Source organism: Mus musculus, chromosome 12 (genome assembly GCF_000001635.26).
Source record: "Mus musculus strain C57BL/6J chromosome 12, GRCm38.p6 C57BL/6J".
NCBI lineage: Eukaryota > Metazoa > Chordata > Mammalia > Rodentia > Muridae > Mus > Mus musculus.
Window position 1 is genome coordinate 111086823 of NC_000078.6, and position 22765 is coordinate 111109587.

General features: G+C 44.1%; 1 protein-coding gene across 1 annotated transcript in view; it reads left to right on the top strand.

Annotated features, from left to right (window-relative positions):
* Rcor1 (REST corepressor 1) overlaps positions 1 to 22765 on the top strand; it is a 76536-nt gene that overhangs the window by 47456 nt on the left and 6315 nt on the right. Inside the window, exons 4-10 of the mRNA NM_198023.3 lie at positions 6259 to 6311; positions 10633 to 10794; positions 13098 to 13216; positions 14808 to 14886; positions 16789 to 16983; positions 21750 to 21827; positions 22032 to 22089. Coding sequence (NP_932140.2) covers positions 6259 to 6311; positions 10633 to 10794; positions 13098 to 13216; positions 14808 to 14886; positions 16789 to 16983; positions 21750 to 21827; positions 22032 to 22089 — 744 coding nt within the window. The remainder of the gene's footprint in view (positions 1 to 6258; positions 6312 to 10632; positions 10795 to 13097; positions 13217 to 14807; positions 14887 to 16788; positions 16984 to 21749; positions 21828 to 22031; positions 22090 to 22765) is intronic.

Sequence of the window (22765 nt, forward strand, 5' to 3'; positions counted from 1 at the left end):
TTCCACAAGGGCCCAAATAGCTACAGGGAGTAGCACTAGCCATAAAGTAGATCTAAGAAGTCTGTTGGAGGATGGATTCTGATACATACAATAGATAATTTACTATAGACTATCCTGCTGCAGCCTGTGCTGCAAGCTGTTGAAGAGCCTGTTTCTCCAGCAGTGTCCACAGTGTCTGTGCTGAATGAAGAGTAGCTTCACACAAGGTTGCAGCATTGAAAGTGGTAGGATTTGTAAGTCCCCTTGGCCCCCTTCAACATATTCTTAACTTTGTCCCCCATGCCCAGAAGGATCAGGCATAGAGAGGAAGTGACTTGGGTGAAGCAGGTCAGCTTCCTGTAGTATACAGCTTGCTTCACTGCTAGGCCTACAAATACAGGGTTAGACAGGTAAACCACTCAAGGCACTGGGATTCAGAGATGGAAACAGCTTTCCGATTGCCACTATCCTGCCTGCCTAAGACCTAGTTGAAGGTGGCCTTGAAATGAGTCATTTGTAAGGCAGTCTCTAGTCATTAAAAGGAAGTTTGGGGCATGAATGAAATAAATATATCAGGAGCCTGGCAGTGGTGGTACACACCTTTAATCCCAATACTCTGAAAAGCCTGGTCTATAGAGCTCAGTTTCTGGTCAGCCAAAGCTACACAGAGAAACCCTGTCTCGAAAAGCCAACAAACAAAAATACAAATATACGTTAGGCACTGAAGGTGTTGCCTAGAGGCAGAAAATTGATTTAACATAGGAAAGGCCTAGATTTGTTTCTCAGGACTGAGAAAAGAAACATAAAAGGGATTGTGTTCAGTAGGAGAGCACTTGCCTGTCATGGATGGAAGGAACTTCAGGTGTGATTTCTAGCACTGCAAAAAAGAAATGTTGTGACAGAGTTGATTTGATAATTGTTTACACGTGTGTATCTTAAATGTTTTCCTAATACTCTATGAAGGACTGACGAAGAGTCTCATCCTTGTTCTGTAGTCGAGCAAAGGAGTTCAGCTAGCAGTTTCTCAGGAGAAGCCAAGGCTGCTTTCTTTCCATTCTGCTCAAGAATAGAGAGATGACGCACTGTCTTAGTCTATGCCGCCCTCTACCCCACCCTCCCTATTAAAGCCAGGCAGATCTTGAGTCTTTGAATTATTTCGTGCACAGCCAAGTACACACAGTTAATAAGGTTGCTGTGAGTGTTCAGCTCCCTGCTTAGGGACAGGTCTGGAAGAGTTGAAGGGATGTGTGTGTGTCTGACTATTTTGAGACAGGGTCTCACCATGTAGCTCTGGCTGGTCCGGAATTCACAGTGACGTCCAAACTGGCCGCATAGAGACTCACCTGCCTCCTGAGGGCTGAGGGTAAAGGTGTGCCTGGTCTGCTCACTCTTACACTGATATGCAAATGTGAGTTCTGGAAAAGAGGACAGAATTATCCAGTTACAGAGAAGTACACTTAAGACCTGAAGAGAACTTAGCCTCCTGCGCTGTGCGCTGGGATGGAGCAGTCATCTCTTGTCTCTCCATGGTGGTCTTCACTGGTGGCTGGGGAATGGGCACGCACGCAGTGGGAATAGTAACAAACAGCATAGTTATCTTGTTTCTGACTTGCCTTCTCTTGTTCCTTCAAGATAGTCAGGGTTCAGATGTTGGCTGTAGTAATGTCTTTGTCCACCAGGTGGCAGAACTGTTGTACGTAAATGTTCCTTTTGCTTCTATGTGAGTCTTAGGGATAACTTCTTTCATAATAATAAAAGGAAATGCCATGGTCTTTTTTTTTTTATCATACTCCATTGTTCTGGGGATTGAACCCAGAACCTTGTGCACACCAGGCATAACGCTCTACTGAGCAGCATCTCCAATCTTGTTATTACATTCTTTAGAAATGTTTGGCAGTCTCAATTTTAAGCCATGACAGAAATTACTGTAGTGTTTCCTTTGCAGTACCTAGTGCCACTGCAAACCGTTATAGTCTTTTTCTAAGCTCCATTAAGACCATAAGCTTTGTCCTCAGCCTGCCTTATGGTCTGAGCCTCCTACTCTGTAACCGACTCAGGATGACAGTTTCTGAATCTGCAGTGTCTGGGGGAGGGAAGGGTGAATTGGTTACCATAGCAGCTTTCATCTGTTCTTTCTTTTGCAATTGAATTTGAAACTCTTGCTACTCTAAGGACTTTGTTTCATTGGGTTAAAAATATTAACATAGAAACAAAGCGCAAGCCAAGGCATATTTTGTTACTTGCCTTTGGCCTCTATCACATTCCTTTGATCATGCTGTATTTTACTCTGTTCAAGCTACACCAAATAGTGAGTGAGTACTGCAACCCTAAAAAGCCATGGATTAATACAGTCTCTGTTTTATGATCACAGTGGTGCAGATCTGTCACCATCAGAGTTAATATCAGGTGGTTCTCCAGGCCTGTTTGGATATAATTGTCAAGTAAACAGCCCTGCACTGCGCCATGGTGGTGATGTCAGCGCAGACGGAGTCTGCCCAGTGCTGAGTCTGAGGCTTCTGACCTGCAGGCGGGTGTCAGTGGGAGTAGTCAGTCAGCGACAGGCCTCTCCTCTCCCAAGCGTGGGCAGGATGCCCTGGGGACAGAGCCACTGTGCTGCTGCTTAAGCTGTGTGACCTCTGTGGACCTCCTGCCTTGGTCCCCAAGAGGTTCTGCACAGGACCCCTCAGCCCCTTACAGAGACAGACACGGACTCTCCCCTGGAGAGATCCTCAGGGGACTTGTGTTTCTCCTGAGCCATTTCATTTCCTTTAAGCTCCTGTAAGCTTTTGTTCTTATGAGAGCAGAGTTGATTTTCTTAGGCGGAAAGTTTATTTTCATGGAAGGGCTTTTAACCATGAGGGAGTTTTTAGCTAATGCATATCTCCCATTTCATCGCTTGTACCAAATGCTGTCCTGTGCAAAGTAGGGTGGGGGGTAGGTGTCCACCTCTCTCAGAAAATCAGAGAAGTGAGGACCAGGTAGTGTAGCAGAGAGGCCTACCAAAATTAGTATTTGTGTAACTAACTCCGAAGAACATTTCAAGAAAAGCAAGAAGAGTGGATGCCCGTGGCTGATGTTCCCAGTTAGGCGACCGAGCTCTGCTGGGGACAGTGGACACTCAGTGTTCAAAACAAATTACAGTTGGGGTCTCTGGGTTTAAGACGAGCCTGGCCTACATACATAGCAAGTTCTAGGACATCCAGGGCTACGTAGAGAGACACTGTCACAAACAAATAGATGAAAAAGGAAAGGAAAGGAAAGGAAAGGAAAGGAAAGGAAAGGAAAGGAAAGGCAAGGCAAGGCAAGGCTAGGTTGGTGGACATGAGAGCGGAGCAACTCTGTCTTCATGGTAGCTGGCATTGGCTGGTTTGGGAAACTTGGCTGCTCTCTAGGCACACTACCTTGAACAACTGCACTTTAGTTTTAATTATTTAAATTTTGGGTGTGTATATTCACACTGTTGCAGGTGTAGAGGTCAGAGGGAAGCTTGCTGCATTGACCCTCTCCTTGTTCCAGGGTTCATGTGTGTGTGAGGACTGGCAATGAGTGCTTCTTTTTACCTCAAAGCCACCTTGCCAGACCACATTTTAATTTTTTAAAGCCCAGTCCTTTGGGTCACAGTCTTGAAGGTAAATCCAAAATGATAGTAACCGAAATTTTTATTAAATAGTAGAAACCTATAAGTTGCTATAGCGAAGCACTAAAAGCATTGCCACAAGTTCAAGGTCAGTCTTGACTTTTTTTGCGCAGTAAATAGAGGCAGAGCTTGGATTGGATCCTGACCCTTCATGAACATAGCTGGCCTGTGCTGTCTCTACTTTTGGGGGCAGATACCACCATCATTGACTTAGCAAACTGTCTTACCTTTGTTGTTTTTCTGTCTCTGTCTTCAGACACAGCAGAAGAGGGCATCAGACCCCATTACAGATGGTTGTGAGCCACCATGTGGTTGCTGGGAATTGAACTCGGGACCTGGAAGAGCTGACTCTTAACCTCTGAGCCTTCTCTCCAGCCCTTTTGATGAGTTATTTTTTTAGATTTATTTATTTTACTTTATGTGTATAAATGTTTGTCCACCTAAGTGTATTTGTGCCCTTTGGACCCTTAGAACTGGAGTTAGGGATAATTGTCAGTTGCTGTGTGGGTGCTGGGACTTGGCCCTGAGTCCTGCAGGAGCAGCCAGTGCTCTGGCCTGCTGGACTGTTGCTCCTGCCACTTCTTTATTTTTTGATTGGATCTCACTGTGTAGGCTTGAGTGGCCTAGATTTCAGAGATCCACCTCCCTAGTACTGGGACCAAAGTTCTAGCTCAGGGAGTTGTGTAAGTGCTGTCTTCAGAACAGGACCTCAGGAACCTTGGGAACAGTGTTGAGTTGTTTGAGGTTCTCATGGGGCCCCTTTGACCCACAATGCGACAGGACTTAATCCATTCCTGGCAGTGGAGACTTCATTAGGTGACAAGTGATGTCCATCCTGGGGTCTGTCTCCCTGTTATTCCATGTATATATTTTAAGGAGCTTCTATTGTATTAGGTGTCTATACAACCCCTTAAATGGGCCCTAGTTTTAGCTGTCCGTCCCTGTATTTCCTCCCCTCTTCCCCATCCCTCCCCTTTCCTGCTTGATCCTCTTCCAGTCCATCCCTTATTCGTCTGTGACTGTGTATTCCATTTCCCGTCTTAGGGTGACTCAGCACAGCCCGCTCATCCCCTGTTCTACACAGATCTTCTGTGGCAACATGGATTGTAGCTTACTTATAGTTACTTATAGCTGACACCAACACATGTCATATTTGTCTTTCTGGGTCTGGGGTACCTCACTTAGGATGATTTTTTTCTAGCTTCATACATTTACCTGTGAATTTCATGATTTCATTTTTTTATAAACAACTGAGTGATATTCCACTGTGTAAATATACCACGTTTTCTTCATTCATTCACAGACAGACATCTAGGTTGTACCTTGCTATTATGAATAGAGCAGCAATGAGCACGGTTGAGCAACTGTCCTTGTAGTAGGATGAAGCCTTCTTTGGGTATATCTTAGAGTGGTATAGTTGCGTCTGGAGGTAGGTCTAGTCTAGCTCGCCAAGGAACTGCTACGCTGATTTCCATAGTAGCTGCATAAGTTTGCACCGCACTGCCCCCCCCCCCCAAGCAATGGATGAGTGTTCCCCTTACTCCATAGCCTCTCCAGTATGAGCCGTCAATTCTTTTATTGATTGGCCATTCTGATTGTTCACCTTACATTTCCAGGTAGTGTCTCTCGCCGAGTCAGCAAAGCTTTCTGCAGCAGTCACTCAGGGCCACCCTGTCCCTGCCTTCCCACTGCTGGGTCACCAGCACGCACCGCTGCGCTAGCATCATGTGCCAGCATGTGCCTCTCTCTGAGGAATGCCATGCAGCCACAGTTAGATTACAGATTGATTTCTTTTTCCCCTTAAAACCCGTTCAGCCAGCCCTGTGATTCCCGACATGCTTCCCGTGCTAACGAGGCAGGCATTCCAGGAACCCTAAGCCCCCAGCCCATGGCCTTTGCCCACCCTGGATATTTCAAGGATAATACACCCTGTTGTATTTCAAGGTTAATGGCTAAAAAGCTGTCTATTGACTGGTACAGAGCAGGTTCTCTCATGGGTGTCAAGGCTCCACATGTTAATGTACTTGTTACAACCTTTAGATCCTCTGTAGATCCACCAAAATGAAAGTAGCCTCAATAGTTGGCTTTATCAGAGGCAGCCTGGTTTATGTAGTGAGATACTCTCTCTGACAAACAAAACAGTAGCTGTGGTGGTGGGTTTTTTGTTTTGTTTTATTTAAAATTTACAAAATATTATGTACATGTGTGTGTGTTATTTGTGTCATGTGTCATGTATGTGGGGATTACAGTAGAGACTAGAAGAGAGAGTCAGGCTCCTACTTTCCCAAGTTGGAATTACAGGCAGTTGTTAGCTATCTGTGTGCCAAAAATCAAACTCAGGTCCTCCTTTGTGGTACTCATAACTGCTGAGCCATCTCTCTTGCCTGTCCTATTTCCTTTTACACTAAATAAGTTTCTAAATCCTAGAAGATAGAAGTTGAAGCAGGATGTTTAAAGTGTTTATAGGCTCACTAGGTGTATAGCCATTTGGACATTTCTCTGGGGGATTCCGATGTGCATTGGGGTTGTATTCTATGTTGTGTTTGTTTATTCCCACGTGAGCATGATAGGCTTTGAAGGAGCCGGCTCTGGTGCGTGCAGTCTTGCTGTCCTCAGGCTGACTACTGGTCTCTGTTTTTCAGTGGACGAGTACATCGCTATCGCCAAAGAGAAGCACGGGTACAACATGGAGCAGGTAACAGTTCATTTCTTGTTGTGGAAAGCAGAGCTTGCCATGGACCCACCGGGTCAGTGTCTTCTGTGGGCTGTCAGTCTTTTTTTTTTTTTTTTTTTTTTAAAGATTTATTTATTTATTATATGTAAGTACACTGTAGTTGTCTTCAGACACTCCAGAAGAGGGCGTCAGATCTTGTTACAGATGGTTGTGAGCCACCATGTGGTTGCTGGGATTTGAACTCCGGACCTTCGGAAGAGCAGTCGGGTGCTCTTACCCACTGAGCCATCTCACCAGCCCCCGGGCTGTCAGTCTTATTGAGTGGGCAAAAGGCAGTAGCTGCTGACTAGTTTGGTTTTCTCATTGGAATGTGTAATTGGTTTCTTGTCCTGTTGTGGAATACCTTACAGTCCCTTAGGGTCTCTGACTGTATAACGACTTATGGGCGTATCTCAGACTTGTTGCTTACAACACCCAACTGACTGGCTGAGTTGAGGTACAGGCTTAGAGTTCTCGTGTGAGCTTTTGCCTATAGATGAGCTTCCCACAGCTGTACTCACAGAGTTTCTTTCCACTGCAAGCGCTTCTGTATGATAGTGACCTGGAGACAAGCGTCTAGCTGTTCTCAGCCATCCTGTTTCTGCCTTGGCTGTTTGGCTGTCCTTCCCTCCTGTCATAGCCTTAGGAACAGAGTCAGCCCACCCCAGACAAGGAGCCTGTAAAACGCCTTAAGAGGAACATATTTGAGTCTAAAATGGGAGGAAGAACGGAGGAACCGCACACAAACTCACTTCTAGAGCTGGTTTCTCAGTGAGTTGAAACAAATACCAAGTTAACAATAAAGAGCACATTCCAGGAGAGTCGGAAGCACCTGTGGTACAACTATTGAGGCACATCTGCTCTGTAAAGACTTGAAGCTTTGGGTCTGTTGGTGGTGTCCTGTGGCTTTAATCCCAGCACTTGGAAAGCAGAAGCAGGCAGATCTGAGTTTGAGGACAGCAAGGGCTACACAGAGAAACCCTGTCTTCAAAACCAAAACAAAACACACAGAGAAACTCGAAGCTTTGGTTATTTCCTGTCTACACACAGGCCGTAGCTGTCTTTCCCTTATCTGCTGCTGCACATTTATTCCTGTAGCAGCGTGCATGTAGCTTGTGGGAACTAGAGTACACAAAAACATACCGTTCTCCATGTTGGAAATCTGAACACTTGATCTCTGACCTATGACTGATTGCTGTTATGATGGAAGGGCAGGCAAAAAATCCAGTGGTCATTGTTGCTGCCCCTCCCTGTTGAGTTCTTGTCCCTGCTGGAGTCACATCCAGGAAATAAGGGACCAAAACACTCACCCTCTTGCGCTCTCTACATTTTTTCTCTTCTGAGAGACAGACATTACAGATTAAGGCAATCAAATGGAACAACATGAGAGGAGAAAATTAGAAAGTTGCTGTGTATGTCCAGGGAACGAAATAGGCACAGAAAAGATCTAAAAAGTCATACCTCGTGCTGATCCTTGCCACACAGACAGTTCACAGTTATAAGAAGTGTGAGAGAAGGAGGCTGCACCTCAGGGGAAGCAAGCATCTGATTGTCAAGGCTACTGCATGGTTAAATCTAGATGGCCAGGCTTTTTTGTTGTCTGTTTTTTTTGTTTTTTTTTGTTTTTTTTAATTTATTTGTTATTATCTCTAAGTACACTGTATCTGTCTTCAGTCATACCAGAAGAGGGCATCAGATCTCATTATGGATGGTTGTGAGCCACCATGTGGTTGCTGGGACTTGAACTCAGGACCTCGGGAACAGCAGTCAGTGCTCTTAACCCCTGAGCCATCTTACCAGCCCTTTGTTTTGTTTTTAAAGAATGATTTATTTTAAATATATGAGTAGCTGTCTTCAGCCACAGTGGAAGAGGGCATCAGATCCCATTACAGCTGATTGTGAGTCACCACGTGGTTGCTGGAAATTGAACACAGGACCTCTGAAAGAGCAGTCAGTGCTCTTAATCACTGAGCCATCTCTTCAGCCCCTAGATGCCCAGTTTTTAGCGGAGAATACACAAAGCTTACCTCAAAGCCAGAAAGTATGGACACTGAAGGAAAAACCTTTTGAGGGCAGCCATGAACTTGTTTGTTTGCCCAGTTAAAGCACCAATAACAGGGCAAGGAAACGGTTTCACTGCCTAAGGCAGTAAGCCAGTGAGCTTGCTGGGTTACCTGCACAAGCAAGAGCTTGCTAGTTTCAGTTTGTTGCTGTGATAAAATGCCCTGACATAAAACGATTTTCCAGCACCTTGACCACTCGCTGTCTTCTCTCCCGTCCTTACTGTGTATATAACCTGGAGTTGGGGAGAGCGATGCTTGTGAATCTTGTAACTTAGGAACTTCCTGATGCTTCTGAGTTTTATTTATCTTGAATCTCAAGAAGGCTTCCTCTAGGATAGAGCTTTTTTAATTTTGAGAAATTGATACCCAAGATTAAACCAACAGAAACTATTCCTCAAAAATACCTGATGTCAGATCTACTACCTACACGTGACCTTGAACATGCTAGGCAAGTGCTCCATCACTGAGCTGCATCCCCACTGTTTACCCCACGATTTTAATTCACTTACTAATGCTCAAAAGGGCCATTTTGAGTAGGCAGATGAATGCATCTGAACATAGGACAATTGTCTTATTGTTTGTGGTACTGGAGGTGGGGGACCAGGATATCCTATATACTCCTAGCCCAGGAAAAGGCAAACTTTGTGTTTGAAGGGGGAGGGGATGAACAAGAGTTCAGAACCCAGGAATCCTGTGGGGTGTCCTCAAGGAGAAGAGAGAAGGCTTAGGAAGCTTCAGGAGAAGAGAGAAGGGATCGGGAGAGATCTCGAAGGGGGAAAAGAAAAGTAGAGAACCCCTAAAATCGATGCCATCTCAAAATAGCTCAACACACTTCAAGATGAACTTACCCACACCAAGATTCAGTATGAAATACTCAAAAGCCAAAGATGCAAGAAAAAAGCCATTCTTGGGCTGCAAGGGCTCACAGTAAAGCTAGCAGACTTGTCATCAGGAGCTTTAGAGTCCCAAAGACAGTGATAGGATGTGTTGGAATGGTAGGGAAACAAACAAAAGACTTTGAACCAAGAGTTGTTTGTTTGGGTTGGAGGGATATTCAGCTTAGTGGTAGGTCCTGGGTTCACTTCCTAGTACAGAGAACGAGAAAGGGAAAAACATTCCTATACCTGATAGAACCGGTCCTTCAAAAAACGAGGGGCTGGTGAGGTGGCTCAGTGAGTAAGGGGCAGGTTACTCATTGAATCGGATGGCCCAAGTTCATTCCTGAGTCACTCACGCCAGCTGCTCTCTGTCATACACAGGAGTTTTTTGGCTTTAGTGCATGTATGTACACACGTGACTGCATTCAAGCACACAAACACACAGCTAAATAAAATTATAAACTAAGACATTAACAGATTTTAAAAATAATAAAGGACTCCTTATGCATTGTCTGCCTATTCCTCAAGGATGCTGTAGGAGTCCTGAGGAAGAAAAGGAAAGGACACTAGTCAGTGACTCAGACCTAGATGAAGGAGTAAGACCAGAGTCAAGGCAACAATTTAAGATACAAATGCTAGTGGGGGAAATAGGCTGAAAGCTGATAGTATTACCTCAGTGTCTGTAAGTCTACATTTTCCATATAGCCTAAGTGATTCTTTTACAGCCTTAGCTTGCTTCTCTTCTTCTGATATATGACACAGCAGAGGTCTGTGCTGCCCACAGCTGGAAGGCTGTGTAAGAAGCTAAATGTTTATATTTTGTTGAAACTACTTTAACATAAATTCCAATCTGAATCTTATAACTTTAGAATGTTCAATATAATCCCTGTGACAAACAGAAGGAATAGCTAGGAACCTGTGGTCCCACCCCTAGGGAAACTGAGGCAGGAGAATTGAGTGTGAAGCAAGCATGGACTCCATAGGGAGAGCATATCTTGAGGGGCAAAACTGTCTGTTTTCTTATTTGAGACCCTTTCTCAGAGAAGTCAGCATCCTAGGCAGTTGGTTGCTGGGCCTGAAAGGAAGGATTTGGAGGGAAGAGCGCTGCTGTTGAATGGGCACAGTGTTTGTTTCACAGAGGGTGAGTCATCATGCGTGTGCTCAGCACCATTGAGCTGGGTGCTAAAGAGTAGTTAGGGTGGTAGACCAGATGTCACACTGAGTGCAGCCGTCGGGTGCCTCGGCTCTCCTCAGGTCTCCTCGCCCGTCTGTTGGAAGCACACAATGCCTGTTTGCTGTCTTCACTCCCGATTTAATGGTTCATTTATGTGTTCTATAATGTTGCCAATATCATTTTTCTAGGCTCTTGGGATGCTCTTTTGGCATAAGCATAATATTGAAAAATCATTGGCCGACTTGCCCAACTTCACCCCCTTTCCAGATGAGTGGACTGTAGAAGACAAAGTCTTATTTGAGCAAGCCTTTAGTTTTCATGGGAAAACTTTTCATAGGATCCAGCAAATGGTAAGCAGGGTTATGTTGTTGTTCTTGTTGTTTTAATTTTTGCTTCTTATATTTTATACTCTTTGTGAGACAGAGTTATCATAAACTTTAAATGTTTCATTTATTTGTTAGTTTATTTGCTTGCTTGTTTTTTTGTTTTGTTTTGTTTTTTCCAAGACAGGGTTTCTCTGTGTAGCCCTGGCTGTCTCTGTAGACCAGGCTGGCCTCAAACTCAGAAATCCGCCTGCCTCTGCCTCTGCCTCCCGAGTGCTGGGATTAAAGGCGTGTGCCACCATGCCTGGCTGCTTGCTTGTTTTATGTGTGTGTTTTGCCAGCATTTATGTCTTTGTTCCACTTGTGTGCCTGGTGCTTACAGAGATTAGAAAAGAGCATCAAATCTCTAGAACAAGAATTACAAACTGTTGTGAGCTGACATGTAGGTACTGGGAATTGAGCCCATGGCCTTTTGGAAAACCAGCCAGTTCTTTTTTTTTTTTTTTTTTTTTTTTTTTTTTGGTTTTTCAAGACAGGGTTTCTCTGTGTAGCCCTGGCTGTCCTGGAACTCACTTTGTAGACCAGGCTGGCCTTGAACTCAGAAATTCGCCTGCCTCATCCTCCTGAGTGCTGGGATTAAAGGCATGCACCACCACGCCCGGCAAGCAGCCAGTTCTTAACCACTGACCATGTCTCTAGCCCCAAGTATTTCCTTTTGAATAAAATCCCCTTTAGAAAAAGCAGCTTAATAAATTGCTTTTTAAAAAACTGCTCTGTAGCTGGACAGTGGTGGCACATGCCTTTAATCCCAGCACTCGGGAGGCAGAGGCAGGTGGATTTCTGAGTCCGAGGCCAGCCTGGTCTACAGAGTGAGTTCCAGGACAGCCAGGGCTACACAGAGAAACCCTGTCTCAGAAAAACCAAAACAAAACAAAAACCTGCTCTGTAGCTCAGCAATTCTAGTACAGAGTGAAGCTGCTATTGTAAATGTATAAGCTAAACCTCCACAAAGACCCCACCCACCCCACCTGGTCTCAAAAAGTGATGTCAACAGGCAGGATCTCCGATGATGGCTTTTGAAGGAATATCACAGCCCTGGGCTGTAAATCTGCTTTTTTGGCTGGATGATTCTTGGTATTTTGATACAGGGTTTCTCTGTGTAGCCCTGACTGGCCTACAACTCACTTTGTAGACCAGGCTGGCCTTGAACTCACAGAGATCTTCCTGCCTTTGCCTCCCGAGTGCTAGATTTAAAGGTGTGCACCATCATACTTGGCTATATTTTTTACTCTCTAGGAAGCTATTGATAAACTCCACATTAAAGTTCCCTGGTGCTTGTATTAAATGTTAAAATGAATTTGTAAGATTAAAACCTAGGGATTGGAGAGATGGCTCTGTGGTAAGAGAGTTGTTTTAACTCTGGCAGTGAAAACTGAATTCAAATCCTAGAACCCACATTAATGGTTCAGGCATTTCGAACACATAACTGGAGTTCCAGTGGTGGGGATAGGTGTGATGGAGATGGACTTGCCGGGCCTGCCAGCTTTCAGGCTGGCAAACAAACAAACAAAAACACAAGAGGTGGTATTTGAGGGCAGAGGCAGACGGATCTCTGCGTTCAAGGCCAGCCTGATCTACATTTTGAGTTCTAGGGCAGCCAGGGCTATACAAATTTTTAAAAATTAAAAAGAAAATGTATTACTTTTTAAAAATGCATAAAAAGTTAATCATTTTTGTAGTTAAAACTCATGAATTTTTCAATTTTGGTGGTTGATAAAGTGCATAAGATATTCAATATTTGTGAAAGTATAAAATGCAATGTGAAAGTATAAAATGCAGCTTTGATACTGAATGGCCTCTGTAACTGCATAGAAGTTCACTGAGGTGTATGGTCTTTGAGTCTGGTTAATTTTGGTGTGTGAAATTTTTTTTTGGCCCAACTTTTTTATAATAAAGTTAAAGATAATTTTTTAAAAAGAAAAGTGCGGGGCTGGAGAGATGGCTAATTGGCTAAGAACACTGACTGCTCTTCCAAAGTCCTGAGTTCAAATCCCAGCAACCACATGGTGGCTCACAACCATCTATAATGAGATCGGATGCCCTCTTCTGGTGTGTCTGAAGTCAGCTACAGTGTACTTATATATAATAAATAAATCAATCAATCAATCAATCAATCTTTTAAAAAAAAGAAAAGAAAAATGCGTTTTATTAGGCTTTCCTTTTCTGTACATTTTAAAATCCAATGGCCGATCCTTATGAAATGTATCCTAAGCACATTTGATTGGTAAACTCCAGCTTCATATTTTCACCAACTTGATTTCTGCACTTAGCTTCCTGATAAATCCATAGCAAGTTTGGTGAAGTTTTACTACTCTTGGAAGAAAACTAGAACTAAAACAAGTGTGATGGATCGCCATGCTCGGAAACAGAAGCGGGAGCGGGAGGAAAGGTGAGGCATGCACCTGCGGATGTCATCTGACTGCGCGCGCCCGTGCGTGTGCGTGTGCGTGTGCGTGTGCGTGTGCGTGTGCGTGTGTGTGTGTGTGTGTGAAAGAAGCAAAAAGAGAGAGAGAGAGAGAGAGAGAGAGAGAGAGAGAAAGAGAAAGTAGATTTTGTGTGAGCCCCTCACCATCTTTAAACAGCTCAAGGAAGAAAGGTCAGGCAGGCAGGGTGGCAGGACTGAGAGCAAGCTGCTGCTCACCGTACCTCCTGCTGGTTATTCGTCCCATGACCCTCACCTGATCTAGAAAATTCCTAATAAGCATGTCTGGAAGCTTCTCTCCTGGGTGGTTCTAGATGCTCTCTCTCTCTCTCTCTCTCTCTCTCTGTCTCTGTCTCTGTCTCTGTCTCCCTCCCCCACCCCCCTTACTCCCTTACTGACCCTAGCAGTTTACACATTTCTAGTACTCAACCACTGAGCCTGCCTCCCTGGATATTCATTTTAAAGATAACTCATTAAACTTCAAGAAGGAAGGATATGGCTTCCTCGGCTTACACATAGCAGAGATCTGTGAACATGGTGATTATATCCCCACACTCTGGGAGGTCTAGGGTCAGTTGTGAAGGTTCTGCTTGATACCTACCCCTGGGCAGGTTTGCTCAGAAGGAGTGACATGGTCGGCTCTCAGAAGGCAGTGCTCAAGCCTGCAGGCTTTTGTGTTAGAGTGGCAGGAGTGTGTGACCTTTAAGAGCTTAGGCTCTCCAGGTTTCTGTAATACATTCCAAGGGCTCTCAAAGTAGCTCTGGCTGTCCTGGAACTCACTATGTAGAGCAGGCAGGCCTCAAACTCACAGACATCCATCTGCCTATACCTCTTGTGTCTCTAGTGCTGGGATTAAGGGCATGTGCCTGGCTTAGTACTCTTTTGATCAAAGCTTTTATTTTCTTTATATCTTAGGCCTAGTTTGATTATACATTGAATTTGTTGTTGTGTGTAGATATGTTCTGCTAAATAACAGTCAAAATTTGATAAAATAGGCTGGGATTTGTTGTCCTTGACTATGGCATAGAAAGCCAGCCAACACTCCGGCTATTCCTCTTTGCATTACTGCACTAGTCCTGAGAACTGCTATGTCCCCTGCTCAGTGTGCCCTTCACCCAGTTAGGTTACAGACTTACAGCACTACAGGGCATGACAGGAGCACTAAGTGGTCATTGGCCTCCCATACGACGTTCTATATGGTTATTGGCTAGGACTCTGGGCAAAATTTCTCTATATCCAGAACAGCGGTTCTCAACCTATATCAAACCTCTGTTTATATTAGCATTCATAACAGTTATCAAAGTTACACTTATGAAGTAGCAGTGAAAATAGTTTTATGGTTTAGGGTCACCACAACATGGAGAACTTTATTAACAGATTGTAGCATTAGAGTTGAGAACCACTGGACCAAAAGAACTACAAAGTTGGAATTCTATATAAAAATGTTTGTTCTAACAGTCTGGTGCTGTATAGAGCAATTTTAGAATGTATTTATTAAGTTTTTATGTGAAATAGAATTAATACAGAATAATCTTTCGGCCCCATTCTTGCCTTCCAGTGAGGATGAACTGGAAGAAACAAACGGCAGTAATCCCGTTGACATTGAGATTGACCCAAACAAGGAAAGCAAAAAGGAGGTATGTCTCTACCTACTAGCCCTGGGCAGTAAGTGCCAGCACTAGCTCTCCCGGTACCTCCTGCCTCCCGTACATTAGTATATTAAGTCGAGACTCCAAACGTTCAGATGGAACATTGTAAACAACACCAGCTTTGCTTTATAGAATTTGGAATGGTATTTCTCTGTATCACATGGAATGGAACCCCAAGGTTCTGCTATCTTCTGTAAGAGAACGGTGGTAACAAGACAGGGCTGGGAAGTGAATGGAGTGGGCCGGGGAGCTGCCAGCGCTCGGGCAGGACCTTGGGCAGCTTTCGGGCATGGTCACTTGGAGCACAGAGGCATCTCAGCTCCCTGTCCTGTAATGGCAGGAATGGCTATGTGAAGCTTGGGAAACTGAAAGGCCAATTGTAAAATTATAGCAGTACGTGATTTTTATAATAGGCAATGAAGAGGAGTTAAAGTGATTTTCAGCATCGTCACCCGTAATCACTGTCACAATTTGGTAGCTTTTAAGACACCTTCCTCTAAAACATATATGCCCATATGTATATATAATTCAGAATTTTTATTTTTAAAAGTTGTAAAGTGATATCTTAATTTGTATAGTTTTTTAAATGTATTTTAAATATACTTATATACATAGCCCATGTATTACTTCACTATATGAGTATTTCAGAATTGAGTTAACTGATCTTAAACAGCTTTATAGCTTACTTAAGTCCCCTCTGTGTGAACAGCAAGGAGCTAATGGTCACATATCTAAGTCTTTTTACAAATTTTCTTATTAAAATAATTTCTAAAAGTTGAATTGTTGCCTTAGGGTTTCCCATGTGCATACTTAAGGCCTCCTATAACCCAGATCGGCCCCAGTCTCACTGTGTAACTGACACTGGCCTTGAACTCCTGATCCTCCTGCCTCTGCCTCCCAAATGCTCGGGTTACAGATACATCACCACCATGCTCAACTTAAAGTCCTAAGTTTAAATGATTGCCTAATAATAGGGCAGAGTCCTTTTGTCGCCAAGCTTTTATATTTGATATTAGAGAAAGTACTGTTAAAAATTAACCCATTCCGGGGTTATTTTATATATATATATAATCTGATATTACTTATTATACTTATTATATATAATAACTTATATATGATATAATATTTTATATATAATAAGTAAACCAGGTGTGATGGCGCATGCCTTAAATCCCAGCACTCGGGTGCCAGAGGCAGGTGGATTTCTGAGTTCGAGGCCAGCCTAGTCTACAGAGTGAGTTCCAGGACAGCCAGGGCTACACAGAGAAACCCTGTCTCGAAAAGCCAAAAAAGAAGATGAAGAAAAAATTAGCCCAATGATTTATTTTAAGAATGATAGCACATTTTTACAGCAAATTATGTTACTCTAAAACCTAAATGTTTGGTGTCTTTTCATGCATGTATGTTTGTGTGAGGGTTCAGATCCTCTGAAAAAGAGTTTCAGTTGGTTGTGAGCTGCCATGTGAGTGCTGGGAACTGAACCTAGATCCTCTGGAAGAGCAGCCGGTGCTCTTAATCTCTGAACCCTCTCTCCCGTTTCCAAGTTTGTATTTCCTAGTGGAAAACTTTTGCAGACCACCTCTCCTCTTATACACAACTCGGTGGCCACAAGGTTCAAGAGGGAATACCGGCTGTTGTTTCTCTCCTATTGTTCCTTTGTACTTTTCGCCAGAGGCCAGAGGAGGTAGAAAACAATGTTTCTATTGAAGAACAAAGGAATGTTTTCTTTGTTCCATGCCACAATTTATCTTTAAGTAGTTGGTGCTTAGATAAGCATGGTGATTGTTTTAGATTGTTTGGGGCTATGTTAACGACACATGCTTACTACTGTCCATTTGACGTTTTTGTTTTTGTTTTTAATTTTATTTACCAAATATGTATATCATGCAGGTGCCCCCTACAGAGACAGTTCCTCAGGTCAAAAAAGAAAAGCACAGCACACAAGCTAAAAATAGAGCAAAAAGGAAACCTCCGAAAGGCATGTTTCTTTCTCAAGAAGATGTGGAGGCTGTGTCTGCTAATGCTACTGCTGCGACCACGGTGCTGAGACAGCTGGACATGGAGCTGGTCTCCATCAAACGACAGGTACTTCAAGCCCAGTGTGAGAATCAGCTTGCACACTAGCATGACCTCACAGATGTGTGGAAGGGGAGCACGCTGTGGTGTGTGGAGGTCAGAAGACAGCGTCTGGAGTGGATTCTTTGCTTCTGCCTTTTCATGGAGTCCAGGGATTGAACTCTGATTGCCAGTGATGCACAGCCTCTCACTGGCAATTGGATATTGCCCCCCCCCCCTCTAAAAATTACATTTAGATGTGTGTGCATGTTTGTGCGCTCCTGTGTGTGTGCATTGCCTTTAGTGCCCCCACCACTCTCCCCTTCAAGTTCTGAAGCTCCATCGTGCCTCTCACGCTTGAGTCGCCTCCCAGGAGGGGGCTGCTATTATTCAAGTGCAGAATCTGGTCTGGGGCTTGTAATGTAGTCAGTGGTAGGACGCTTGTTCAGTTTGTAGGAAGCCTTGGGTTTCTTTTCCACCACTGTTAAAAGAACCCTCACAGACAGACTCATTCAGTCTGCTTTTATTGTATTACCATAAGATAATGTTTATTTTTATGGTTTTATAAGATGTGCCCATGTTTTATAAAGCTGCTACTTTTGTGGCCATTATACAAACTATTAGCATGAATGTTAGGAACCTGGTAAATTTTGCATGCATCTCTGTAGAGCATGGCTCCATCGGACCCCATATTATACAAACTATTAGCATGAATGTTAGGAATCTGGTGAATTTTGCGTGCATCTCTGTAGAGCATGGCTCCATCGGACCCCATAGAGAACCTCAGGCTCTCCCTAGGTTCAGGGTTTCCAGTGTCCTTTCAGTTTACCTGTACTTTGTACTGTACCAGCACTTCCCACCTATGGTCTACTTTGGACTGACTGAGTTACAGGCACAACCTCCCTACCCTCTACTCACAGGGGACCACTTCACCGTCCTACTTGTGACAACAGAACTATCCCCAGGCATTGCTGAGCCTCCTTGGGGTCACATGGTTGTGTCCAGTGGTAATGGTGGCTGTACTTGTTGCTAACACTTGTCTTTAAACTGTGGCCTCTCTCTGGTGTGTTGTGTGAGGCTCCTTGGACCTCAGTGACACTGCTTATCTGCCACTTATTTGTCAGCCCCGGGGCTATCCTTGCTTTGAGGATGTCTACCGTTGGTTTTCTACTGGACTGTGTGTTTAGGGTGAGTATGTGTTTATTTAACACTGCCTCACACCACACAGCTCAGGCTGCCCACAAACTCAGTGCTCCTCTTGACTCTACCTCTATACCTCCTTATAGAGTCTTCTTTTCTCCAGTTATAAATTGTTTCCTGCCCATCTCATGATAATTTACCACTTTGTCCTCCCCCACTCCTGTTAACAGTATTTTATGAAACTTGTTAAAAGAAGTACAGTTTCCCATCTTTTCCTCTTAGGTTGGTAGGTTTTGAGTGCTGATAAGAACCTTCCAGGGGCACAGACATGCAGGCAAAGCACCTAGACACATAAAATAAATAAATCTTTTTTAAAAGAACCTTTCCCAGGTGATGAACCTGTGTTGAATATCATCTTAACACCGTTGTTCCAGCTTTTGTATGTTGGTCTTGAGCCTACTAAGAAGTATGTTTCTCAGTGTGGTAGTGTATGTAGGTGTCTGAGTGGGGGCTGAGTGTGTGTCTGAGTGTGTCTCACCAACTGTTTACTGAAAAGGCTGTCAGGTCTTTCCTGCCGAGCATCTTCATAGAGACCTTGTTTACAATAGGCAGGTCCGGTTTTATGTTCTCTGTTCCGTTGTCTGCCCGTCACCAGTGCACAGTGCCCCAGTGTGTGGTGTGCAGCAAGGAAGCCTCCTGGCTCTCAGTGTCCTCGGCCCGTTGTATTTCCTTAACAATTTGTGCATCATTTTTTCAATTTCCAGTAAAAACAATTTTACTAAAATTTTGATTAAATTTATTTAATCTATTAAATTAATTTTGATTAAATTTATTTAATCTATTAAATTAATTTTGATTAAATTTATTTAATCTATTAAATTAATACCCTTTGTTTTATTTTATTTTAAGACTGTTTCTCTGTATATCCCTGGTTGTCCTGGAACTTGCTCTGTAGATTAGGCAGCCTCAAACTCAGAGATCTGCCAGTTTGTTAAAGGCGTGTACCACCACCAGCTTTCAAATTACAATTTATTTTTATTTTATTTTTTTTTAGTATTAATGTATGAGTACACTGTTACTTTCTTCAGACACACCAGAAGAGGGCATCAGATATCATTACAGATGGTTGTGAGCCACCATGTGGTTGCTGGGAACTGAACTCAGGACCTCTGGAATAGCAGTCAGTATTCTTAACTGCTGAGCTATCTCTCTCTCCAGCCCCTCCCATTACTATCTTTATAGAGTTCTCTGATGAGTGGAGATGCTACACTCCTCCACCCATACAGATCTTTAATTATTTGCATTGTGTCATTTGTGATGTGTAAGAATGTGTGCACCCTTCAGTGGAATTAGGATATTTGTGTACATTTGGGGTCTTGGGGAGAATGTGTCCGTGGTAGCAGTTGTACCTGAGAGCTCATGCACACCACTGGTTCCGTAGCCAGTTCTTGGATATTATTGTGTTATCATGGTCAGCCTCACAGTCTAGAACGCACCTTCCATCAGTCTGTGATCTTCTTCCCTTCCCTTGTCTTTCCCTCTTCCGTTTCTCCTTCTCCCTCTTGGTTGATGAGACTGAGTGATGGGGAGCCAGCTGTCAGAGGTGGCCGGGCCGGGAGGTGGAACTGATGGCTCTGTCTTTGCCTTGGTTTAAGGAGGCAGCACTGAAGAGGAGCAAACATCCTCCCAGAGTCTGCCTGCCGCCAGCACAGCTAGGCTCTGATCTTAGGGGAATCACTTAATCTTCCTAGAGACCTCTTTTCAAAGAGAAGATGAATCCTTGGGTCTGATCTGTGTGGATCTGCCTGGGCTGCTGCAGGCACTGCTGGTGCTGCTTATGGTGGGGGAGCCCTGCCATATTGGGACACAGTGGCGAGGGAGCAGAGGCCCTCCTGTACTAAGTGTAGAAAGAGGAAACAGTCTTTGTCTTTTCTTAGCAGGGTCAAGGACAAGAGTGTTTTCAATTTGAAATAATTACTCAGATTGGCAGTTTTAAAGAGGGAGGAAGGAGGGCTTAGAGCCTGACATGGTCATGAGGAGACAGACGTTTAGATGCACGTGGCGAGTCAAAACGGCAGCCAGTCAGTGGGACAGTGATGTCAGGAAGCCGAGTTTGGGAGTATGTCAAGGAAAGTCTCATTTCAGAGTAACAGAAAACAGGATTAACCAGTTGAAGAAGTCCCAAAGTTGCTATGTTGAAAGCTGCAGAAGCCATTTAGAACTCTTTGAATCAGCGTAGGGCTATAAGAAAGGGAGATGGAAGTGGAGCCAGCTGCCTATTTCTGTGAGCAGGGGAAGCAAAGGCCGAATGCTGCCTGTCCTCGGCTCCTGGCTGTCAGGACTGAGGGCTGGGGCTGGAAGTGTCCACTTCCTCAGTGGATTCACTTGTGACAGGAGGTTCTACGCAGAGGAGTGTCTCACAGGACAGATGCAGTATGGCATGTTTACCTTGGGGGTTCACGGGGGCAGGAGGGCAGCCACATGGGTTAGGTTGCTTGCTTTTTCTTTAAATGCCACACACAGCTGTATCCTGATTTTTATTCAATTTCCTTTCAGGTTGATAAATGTGTTGACCACTAACCTGTCTATTCTAACTCTAAATGTTGGATTCTAGCTCTCCACCTCTCACTGCTGGTTTTTCTGAAGACAAGATGTGCTCTGTACCCCAGGCTGGCCTCCAACTCCAACTCTTAGTCCACACTTGTGAGTCGGAGGCAGAGCTAGCATGGGCTACAAAGTGAGAACTTACCTCAAATACCTCAAAGAGCAGAGCAGGCCATCCCAAAGCACTTGACAAAATGGAATTTTAAAAAAATGTTGTGGGAGCCAGAAGTCGATGCACACGCCTTTACTCCCAGCACTCAGGAGTAGAGGAAGGCCCAGCTCTATTAGTGTGAGACCGCCCTCACCTACATAGTGAGTTTAAGGTCTGCCATGGCTATATAGTAAGATCCTGTCTTGAGAAAACAGAACAGGCAAAAGGAAAAAAAGAAAAGAAAAGAAAAGTATATGTTGGTATAAAAGGCTGTTTAAGAAGCCAGGTGGGGCCGGGCGGTGGTGGCGCACCAGGCTGGCCTCGAACTCAGTCTTGCTTTTAATGTTACTTCACTAGTAAGATTTCTTCTTAGCCCTGTGATGATGGTGCAGACCATTAATCCCAGCACTTGTGAGGCAGAGGCAGGTGGATCTCTGTGAGTTCAAGGCCAGTCTGGTCTACAAAGTGAATTCCAAGACTACCAAGAGTACACAGAGAATCCCTGACTCCAAAAAAGAAAAAAACAGAAAAGACCTTTTTCTTTAGGTTATATTTGAAAGTGTTAAAGTCAGCCTTCCACCTCATCACACACTGAAAGTATCCTCCCCTGAGAGCTGCAGGACAAGGACATAGTTGTCTGTTTCTTGGGTATCCATGGAAAATGAAAGAACGTGGCTGAATTTCTGACCTTCTCTCTGTGTTTTATGATTGGGCATAAATAGAAAAGCTAGGTATGCTAAGTCAAGCAAAAAATAGGAAAAAAATCACTTATGAGAAAACGAAGGCATTACACTTGGTCAGTTAGGCTGGGAGGAATTCTGCCATCGTGGTTTTCCATTTTCCCATCGAAGATGTCTTCCTAGCTGTCATGTATTTAAAACAAAGCTCTCTTCTCTCTTAGATTCAGAACATCAAGCAGACGAACAGTGCTCTTAAAGAGAAGCTTGATGGTGGGATAGAGCCTTACCGACTCCCAGAGGTAGGAGGACATTCATCTTAGAGTCAGTTAATGTGCTTGAAATGTTGCTATCTGTGTGGTACATAGCTTTAATGTGTTGGGTTTTGGAAAGATATAGATATAATTTAAGGAACCAAGTTTATATCAAAATCCTGACATGTAAAAAGTTCATTAAGCTGCCATAAAGATGCATGTAATAAGTTGACAATCCATTTGGATATCTAGGTTATTCAAAAATGCAACGCTCGCTGGACAACGGAAGAGCAGCTTCTCGCCGTACAAGGTACGCACACGGGAACTAACTGTGATGCAAGAAAGGGAACTGCTGTGTTCCACTCCGGTGTCCCAGTCCAGCTTCTCCCGGGCATGTATACTCGATGCCTGTGTTGTCACTGAGGAGTGAGCCCAGAGCCGTGCCAGGCAGGTGCTATGCCTCCGTGAAACCCTGCAGTCCGGGTTCCTAGTTTTTGAAACAGTCTCATCTTTTGCTCTGGCTGGCTGTGAACCCAAAATCCTTCTGCTTCAAACTCCCAAGGGCTGGAGCCACAGGCCCTTCCTGTCTTTTAAATTAGCGTGAAAGCCGCGGTTGTCTAAGGCTGTGAGTGTGTTACAAGTTAGAGTGGCTGCTCATTGCACTCTGAGTAGGTGAGCATTAGCATTAGAAGACAGGAAATGCCTTCAGACCAGGAAGTCTGCAAAGGCCAAGCCGAGTGTCCACAGCAGCAGTGTGATATGACCTGAGAGGTTCCTACTAGACAGCATTTTAGCAGCCGTCTACACCGTCGTCTGTCAGATACCTCTAAGGATGGCTGCCATGTTTTTCCACTGCTCTAACATTGTCTGTGCTTAACCCCGGTCATGAGCAAGTGCTTCACCTACTCAGCCATCTCCCAGCCTGAGCTGTTCTTTTTCAAATGGTGACAGCACTTGCTGCTCTTTCGTGGGACCCAAGTTTAGCT